This window comes from Parambassis ranga, chromosome 22 (genome assembly GCF_900634625.1).
Source record: "Parambassis ranga chromosome 22, fParRan2.1, whole genome shotgun sequence".
In the NCBI taxonomy this organism is placed as follows: Eukaryota; Metazoa; Chordata; class Actinopteri; family Ambassidae; genus Parambassis; species Parambassis ranga.
In genome coordinates, this window is record NC_041042.1 from 8,235,677 (window position 1) to 8,244,659 (window position 8,983).

The window sequence follows — 8,983 nt, forward strand, 5'->3', positions numbered from 1 at the left end:
TACATAATATTAACACATTTCTTTCATTTAAACACCGCAACCAAGTTACAATACCATACAGTATACGTCTGATAGTAAATATGAGCACACATAAGTATTTTTTTCCATACACAAAGAACTGAAATATGCAGCCAATCCATTCAGCTTTCCATTCAAATTTCTTTTGTAGATGTAGCTATTTCTTTAAAAGGAATAACAACGTAGAGGTCTATACTGTTCCATATGTGATCACACTTTTCCAGGAATATATGATTAGCCCATATTTGTTGGCCTGAGTACCCTGAGCGTCGAATTGCCTCAGCCATCTTTTCAGTAGGTGTCAATCTATCCGATTTGAAAGTCACTAATCAGCCTTGCAGAAGTAGGCTACACTTTTGAGCAAGCTGTGTTTTTTTTTGTCATGAGCCCACGACCACCTCACAGTTCTCACATGGCCACGCCCCTGCTCCGTTTGATGCATCGACTCTCCTGCACTTCCACCATCCAACTCACTCATTCACTCAGTCAGTCACTCACGCACAGTCTGCGCAGGCCAGCAGCTCGGCACCACTATCCAGCGCAACAGGTAGGTCCCATCAGTACTGCTCACTCTGCCTCTGTGTGCCGTGGTTACGCTGCAGACCGTAGGAGTGTGATAAAGTGCATGCATGCAGCTCAGCTCGTCTCAGAACTCATGACATCAGTTTAGTGGTTTTTTTCTTGATTTGCTCTTGTGGAGGCACTTGACACTCATGCTCTCACACGGCAGTTGACAACTCAAATCTCATGTTTGGTGAGTTTTTAATCGACTAATTAAATGTTTATTTAGTATTCAGAATATTTCAGGGGTTTTTAACTCTATGTGCATTTATGTTTTAGGAGAAAATTACACGTTCAGTCCTTTAGTTCTTAAAATAAATGTCAGCTGTTGTGTGTATGCTTGTTATTCAAGCAGTACACACAAGTTAGTGAAGTATTTTTCACGAAATAGTTGGTGTGCAGATAGATATATTTAGAAAATCTATAAGCTTTATAAGTTAAGGGGAAAAATGAAATTAAATGCAGTTGAATATTTTAATTCTTTCACTTTCCCTTCAGTTTGTTCAGAATTGTGTACACAGTGGTCTAATAGAGCATTTAAATGATAAAAGTAAGACACAAGTGGACTTATTACAATAAGTTTCATCAATAGAACCATTTGTTTAATTTAAATAAATCAAGTTCACCTGAATTTACAGACTTGTTTTTCATTTTAAATTGTATCACAACACAGAAAATAACAGCAAAGTTCAAATAAATCTTAAAGAGAAAAAGACAGTAACAGCCATCAGGGATCAATAGCTTTTTTTTTTCATTTTTACCACGGAGAATGATTTTGATTATTCCGCAAGATGAAACCCCTTAAAAATAAAGATCTTTTCATGAGCTTCCATTGTAAATAATGTATATTCAGAACGTTTCTTCTTGCGTGTTCTTGTGAGCTGAAATTTACCTTTCAGGGTTGTATCACACTTCTTTTTATCCCTTGCGTTAACCATTCGTACAACCCAAAGATAAAGGGATACACAGAATGCACTCCCTTATTTAGGATCAGTATTTATTTATTGATTTTTTTTACTGGACTCCGGCTCTATAGTTTATTATTAGTAAAACTGTAATGTTACATTTAGTTGTTAAAGAATTAATTGTAAATACACAAGTGTAATTTCAAGTTGTATAGACAAAATGACAGCATCATTTTACAGTTATACTGTAACAGGGTTTATTTGTATAATTTAGAACAAGGGAAAGGCTTCTGTAAGGCTTTGTATTAACATGCAATAATGTCCTGTGCTCTGACTATCTGTCTTTTTCAGATTCTTGTTTATCACTTAGCTCTGATTCTTCAACTTGTGAAGCCCCACAGTGAGGATGAACCTCAGTCTCTCTGATCAGAATGTGCACAACTCCAGTGAAAGCTGCCTGGAGGATGACAAACCTGATGTCATGTTGCCGTGCTTCCGCAGAAGCATGTATGATGAGCCTCTTGCCTCATACTCAAATGGATCCATAATTTCTCAGCTCCTCCGCAAGACAATCCACAACAAGAGGGCACTCGATGAAAGCCATTTCTACCTCTCCAGCTCCACTGCTGCTGATTCTGGCCAGGAGGACCAGAGCAGCGTCTCCTCGAAGGACAGCACAGTGGAAGCTGCATCCCCGAGTGGTCACATCTCTACAGGAGCCAGCCCAGAGGGAGAGCATCCCATGGCTGATCATCTGCAGGCCAAGAGGGCCAGAGTGGAAAACATTATTAGGGTCATGGCTGGATCTCCCAACGGCAGGCAGCACGGAGACAGTGAGAGGTCTGACACAGACGCCAGAGACACCAGGGAGGCTAGAGAGGCGTACAGGGAGAACAAACGCAAGCAGAGGTTGCCTCAGCATCAGGAGCACAGTGCTGCAGGACAGGGGAGCAGAAAACCTGGAAGCAGTGATAACTGCAACACCAAGGATGAGGAGTGTCACAAGTTGAAAGAGCAGCTCCACAGCATGCAAAGGCTCCTGCGTCAGCTCCAGGAAAAGTTCCTTCAAGTTTACAACCAGGAAGACACTGAATGCGACAACAGAGATGAGGTAGAAACTGGTACTGAGAATGACATCCTGGGAGAAAGCACAGAGTCACGGTACATAAGCAGTGAAGATGATTTTGAGAGGAAGAATAGCATGGTGACGGCAGGGTGTAAGGACAGAATGAAAATGGTTGGGTATCTGATGCACCAAAGAGAAAGTCAGAACTTACAGGAAACTCTGAAGCATGAGCTCTCCAGGGCTGTAAATGATTGTGTGGACAGGGTCTTCAAGAAGGTGTCCCCCACAGGGCTGGACCTGTCCCCTCAGCAGCGTATGTGCTCATCACCTGAGATGCAAATGAACATGGGTGCAGACAGGAAGAGCCAGCAGGCCAGCTCTGCCCTTGAGCCTCAGGCCGAGGAGGCTGTAGTGAAACCCCGGTCATTGGAATACTATGACAGCTCCGAGGCTCAAAGCCCACAGGACCAGACAGAGGCCCTGGCACTGGTGGTGCGCAAGCCGGCAGTGACACCTCTGAGCTCAGTCACTCCGACAGTAAAGAGGCCCTACCCTGTGCATCAGGCACCCTTCCAGTTCAATTACAGCACTCCTCTGCATGACAGCCACATCCTGGAGCACCTCCTCAAGTATGGGCCCCATTCCAACTTCGGCGGTCTCCCTTGCATGCCCCCATCAATGGACAGGACCTCCCCAGACTCAGTGGACCTGCCCTGGGACACCATCGCCATGAGGTCCAAGGTGACGTCCAGCCACCTTGGCCACCACCCTCGCCCTTCCTCCCTCGGGGGAGTGACAGTCGACAATCTGTGTCTTCCTCACGTGAAGATCGAGTGTGGTGAACTGCAGAGCATGGCTGAAAGAAACCCCTACATGTCGCTCAACATATCCTTTACTAACAGTTCAACAGAGCACCTCTGCTTTCTGCCTTTACTTGATACAAGGTGGTGAAATCTCATCCTTATCTATTCTCACAAGCATGTTAAAAAAATGTAGGACTAAAATATAATGATGTGAAATGCTATTTCATCTATTATTTAGTAATTACATTTGGATATATTTATTTAAATCCATTTATCTGCACAAAGTGACAAAATGTGCAGTGGTGTCACAGACTAATATTGTGTACAGACTAATATTTTCTTATACATGTATAAAGTATTTACCCTTTTATCTTATACAAACTCACCCCGTATATCAGCTCTTCCATTCGAACAATAGCTGGTTGAGGTTCATTGCAGCATGGGCAGTTCCAGTAACAAACTTCAAGGAGAATTTTTTCTTTGATCTCAGTAACCCCATAGAAAATTATAGCATCTTCTTTAATCTGAGCAGAGTAATGACTTTAAGTCTAGAAAAAGACAAATAAAAAGGAATACAAGGCTTTGATAAGAATTGCCAGGAACAAAAGCCAATTTTTCAAAGGCAGAGAAAGCATCAGTTTCTGTTTCAGGAAGCGTCGTTTTTTCTGACTTGAAAAGGTGCAGGATCTATTTCGCCATCATCAGAGTGATAGGGGTGCATCTAAAAGGTCACATCTGAGTGCTGGTGGAAACCACAAGTGCCTCCCAACCATAACACTTGAGCTCTTGTCTTGAGCATTTGTTGTTGGATACCTTTGTCAGAATTGAAATAGAGTGCAAGATAACAGTATTTGTTTTTTGCCTTATAGGAACTGAAAAGAAAATCAAGTTGTTTTATTCAAGAATAACAAATGTATTTTTTAGTTTCATAGATTCTGTCATCCTCCATACAACATTAACATTAACATTTGATCAACATTACATAATAATTTGACTAAATAACTACAATAATATATAATAATAACTTTAATAAAGATAATCCCAGACGCATAGAGTTTTGTTGATCACCTTGTCGCGAAGTATCAGAGAGGAATATTATGTGGCTCCTCACAGGATTCGCTTTATCTTTACAGTGCAAAGAGCTCTGCTTCTCTTTGAACAATACCACATAAATCTTTAATCTAAACTTTCTTATTTCAAAGGTAGGGTTCCCTAATAAATGTGCGGTGTGGTGACCTGATAAGGAAATATTATGACCTGAGGCGAGGTTGTGGTGGACTTCATAGGAAATGTTCCGGAGCACCTTCATTGCCACAGGGGGAAACCTGAGAAAGAATTCCATTCATTAGTATTTGGAATATAGGAAATATAATATATGTCCAACATGTAGAAAATAGATTTTTTTTTTACACCATTTCAAAAATATTTTCAATTTCAATATAAGACATAATCTACAACACAGCTTTTCAGTGTTTTTACCTAAAGAAAAAAAATATACAGGAACATATGTTGTCTTTAAATCAACTCAATTATATCTGAAAATCGGCTCCATTTTTCAAAACATTTCAAAACAAACTGTCTTAACTGCCAGCCATGAAGTGCTTCACTCTCTAATTAAAAATCCCTAATCTAATTCGTAATTCTGTTTTGCCAATAAGCACATGTTAGGGTCATTATTGACTCCCTAGTTAATGCCGAGCTGTTCTTTAGTGAAATTCAATTTAGCTGAAGATTGAAGCAACACAATACTCTGGTCTGCTATCACTTTGCACCACACTGTATGCTGTGCGTGTGTTATATTGAATTTTAAGTTTTTCCTTAACGTGACGTGTGAACATCCAGGAGGGCCTCACCCCGAGTCATCTGAAGAAGGCAAAGCTCATGTTCTTCTACACCCGCTACCCCAGCTCCAACGTGCTGAAAACATTCTTCCCTGATGTCAAGGTAATTTCTCTTACAAAACTATTTTAACAAAAAACAAACCAGAGAATTGTTTTTTCCTGTGTTTATCTCCCTGGTATCTACTTGTCAGTGTGTGTTTTGGACAGAAAAAGTCAGCAGTGTGTCGGAGGAGAGAAACAAAAAGGCAGAGGGCTTAAATAACAAAGCCGCTGAGCTGCTAGTATGTCCTGGGGGCAGAGGGAGATACAGGGGCATTCTCTCTTTAAAAAAAGTCACTCCAGTCAGCAAATGGAGTGACAAAGGACTCTGTAGGCAAGGCATTGCTATTGAGTGTCAACAGAGAGTTGGTATTAGAGACTTGTACGGCAACACCCAGGCGGCGGCGAGCTGTTCCTAAACACAACATCCTGTGTGTTTTGCTGTTCTCGTGTCATCCTTTTCTTTCTCTTCTTTTTGAGGCTTTCTCTGCTTACTTTCCTGCCAGTGAAAGCTCACCTCCTCTCCTGCCTCCTTTGCAGTTTTCTCCAAACACCTCTCAACTTTTCACTTCCAATCTCATCTCCTATCTCGTCTCCTGGATCTCTGGGCTAGTGAGGGCCCCTGCCTCTCAATCTGCCCTGACCCCTGGGGTCAGGGGGGAGGATGCTGTTGCTGCAGCCCTGCGAACGTCTCCTCCTTGCTTACAATCCTGTGGTGGGAAGTGGCACTGAACAAAAGAGCACCTAATCCCAGTGTCTGATTCCATCCTATCAGCCCGAGTCAATGAGAGGGAAGCTTCCTTCTGCCCTTATGCTGCCGCTTTCTCACCCACCACACCAGAGGGAAGAAGCGTCTTTGATGCCTGCCCAGCCCTTAGGCATTTTTTTCTGTCTTTCTGGATGACGAGATAGAATAACAAGACTAATGTCAAGACTGAGTTTAGAAATACAGAGCCCTGACAGATGTTTTTTCACCCCGGACATTGGTGGGAAAAGACCAGAGCAATTAATGTTGCATAGAATGACAGACCATTTGGTGGCACTTTGCCCTGCAGGTACTAAATTGAGGTTTGAAGCCAATAATGGAAATGGTAGCCACAACATCAGACAGTGCTATATTCTTAATAAAAAACTATAAAGATTAGTATTTTATGCTTCTAATTGAATTCTAAAATTACACAGAGGCTGAAGCTCATTGTCTCCCTCTCATGCTTACGGAGTCTTTAGGTGCTACATGCTCTTTTTTTCCTCTATTTCCAGTTCAATCGCTGCATCACCTCTCAGCTGATCAAGTGGTTCAGTAACTTCAGGGAGTTCTACTACATCCAGATGGAGAAGTTTGCCCGCCAGGCCATTGTTGATGGAATCAGCGATGTCAAAGACATTACAGTTAGCAGAGACTCAGAGCTCTTCCGTGCGCTGAACATGCACTACAACAAAGCAAACGACTTCCATGTAAGTGTCATTCCTGTTGACAGATCTTTTTTCTTAAGAGGTTCTATTCGAGTGTGCATGTTCTCCCCTGCCTGCGTGGGTACTCCAGCTTTTTCCTGCATGTGCATATTAGGGAACTGGGGACTCCAAATTGACCAAGTGTGAGCACGAATGGTTATAGACTGGCGACTTATCCAAGGTGTACCACACCTCTTGCCTATTGATAGTTAGAATGGACTGCAGCCCTGTATAGGACAATGTGGGTTTAGAAGATGGATAGATGGTGTTATTCGAAAATATTTTAGATTTGATCCATGCAGTATTCATCTGTAATTGTAAACTTTGAAATTTGATAAACAGGAAATATCTAACTTTCCTTTCTGAGGCACAAATTTACTAATTTTGCTGCTCTAATTTTCAGTCTTTGTATGATAACCTAAGGCTTGTTCCCTTAAATGTTCTCAACACATCTGAAAGTTGTATTAATCATCCCATCAGATGCTTCACCACAAAGTGAATGGGTCATTTCCCAAAAGAACTATTCATTCAAAGTGTCAGAGTTGGCACATTCATTAGCCCACAGAAGTCCTATGTCAGACCTCCACCATGTGGCTGTGGTCATGTATGTCTGCGTGCTGACCTGTGTGTCACACTGCACCTGTGGCTGGCCAGCCTTTACAGCCATTATCTAAACTCCAGAGTGATGCTTTATCAAACTGTGGGAAGAGGAAGCCGCAAAATCCCACTAAAACAACTCAGGATTAGAGGACCAGTACGCCTGAGCGAGACAGAGATTGCTACTGATGCGGAATGCTGAGAAAGACGCTGTGGATTCCGAGGGAGAAGGCTGTTTGGTGGGAAAGGGATGAGACCGTTTTCTTTACCTTGGAACCAAGACATTCCTTTCCCAGGGATGCCTTTGTGTCAGGAGATGAGGGGAAAGAAAAATAACTTATGCCAACAACTGTTGTGCTAACTGTCCAGTGGATGGGAAACAAGTGCTGCAGGATGGTTTTCTCCCAGCATCCCTTGCATCAAGACTTTATTGATGTGATCCTGCTGTAGTCACAGGCCTCTTCCAGATTCTTTCCTCTACATTTACCACACTAAAACACTTGTTTGATTGTTTTTGCAAGTGAAGTCTATAACCATTTAAATATTTAGCAATATGCCATATTGTACATGAGGCCTTTGTTGTTTGCAGGATCCCTGGGAAGAAAGCTCACCAGTAGTTTATGTTGAAGAAAACAAGACTAGCTAATCAAAGAGGCCTCTAATTGAGAGCTAATGATCGCAGCGCTGCATTTACTGTATGTGTGCAGAGAACAAAGAGACGAGCGCCCTTTCATCACTTTGAGTGTTTGAAGAATTGCGCTACAGGTGTTCATCTCAAATATTTTTTTTGACTCTGAGAAATCTAAAGATACCTCACTCAGTGTGAGCTTTACATGAATAATCCCTTTCTTTATTATGTTACTGAATGAACTCATTATTTTTCTGTTTTTTTTTCCTTTCTCAGGTTCCAGACAGGTTCCTGGAGGTTGCTGAAATCACCTTGCACGAGTTTTACAATGCCATTTCTGCAGCCAAAGATTCAGACCCCTCTTGGAAAAAGGCCATATACAAAGTCATCTGTAAACTGGACAGCGACGTCCCCGAGGAGTTCAAGACATCTTCCTACTTATAGGTTGAAAATGGAGACATGCACAGTTGGTTGAATAATTTTAAACCTTTGTCGCTTGAGTATTATTTCATCATTTCTTGTAGTGCTTTTTAGTGAAGTGAAATGTAGGTTTAATTTGTACAAATACACATTTGAACACGCAGAATCAACATGATTTACTTTGACCAAAAAAAAGTACATAAAATAGAATCAAATAGTGCCCTCATGGATTTATTGTTTAGTGTTTACTTATATAATCAGCTTCAAAGAATTTTGAGTTGTAGGTGTGTAACAAATGTTTACAAAGATGTAATCATTCATAGTGTAGCCTGAGTTGTTTGGCAATCACTGTCAGTATTTTTTAATTCTGTTTCATTTCATAGTTGTGAGTGTTGTGCAGATGTACATGCACTGCTGTTTTATGATGCATAATGTGCTATGATTATGTTGTAAACAATTAGCTCGACAGAATGCATGTGAAAATAATGCAAGTGGTTTGTTATCGTGTGTAATGGTAAGGCGGCTCTTGTCATGTAAAGAACAATCATTTTTAGCTAAACGTATTGGATGATGCTGGAAATTAAAGATGCACTAAATTATGATATAAGTTAGTTTGCTGTGGTCTTATTTAATAATGCATGCTTTTAAAAAAA

The 8,983-nt window shown here is 41.2% G+C and overlaps 1 protein-coding gene across 1 annotated transcript; it reads left to right on the forward strand.

Annotated features, from left to right (window-relative positions):
* The first annotated feature begins 509 nt into the window (after positions 1–509).
* prox2 (prospero homeobox 2) lies at positions 510–8,354 on the forward strand. Its single transcript, XM_028396164.1, has 6 exons — positions 510–565; positions 1,836–2,645; positions 2,745–3,435; positions 5,190–5,297; positions 6,494–6,688; positions 8,187–8,354. The coding sequence occupies exons 2-6, from the start codon at positions 1,891–1,893 to the stop codon at positions 8,352–8,354; spliced, it is 1,917 nt and encodes a 638-aa protein (XP_028251965.1). The 5' UTR covers positions 510–565; positions 1,836–1,890.
* Positions 8,355–8,983: the final 629 nt, after the last annotated feature.

Bases quoted from the DNA above. Each gene is read 5' to 3' on its own strand.
- prox2 (XM_028396164.1), top strand. From the start codon at position 1,891: ATGAACCTCAGTCTCTCTGATCAGAATGTGCACAACTCCAGTGAAAGC. The intron at 2,646-2,744 runs GTACATAAGCAG...GATGCACCAAAG, and splicing joins GGAGAAAGCACAGAGTCACG to AGAAAGTCAGAACTTACAGG. The intron at 6,689-8,186 runs GTAAGTGTCATT...TTCCTTTCTCAG, and splicing joins ACAAAGCAAACGACTTCCAT to GTTCCAGACAGGTTCCTGGA.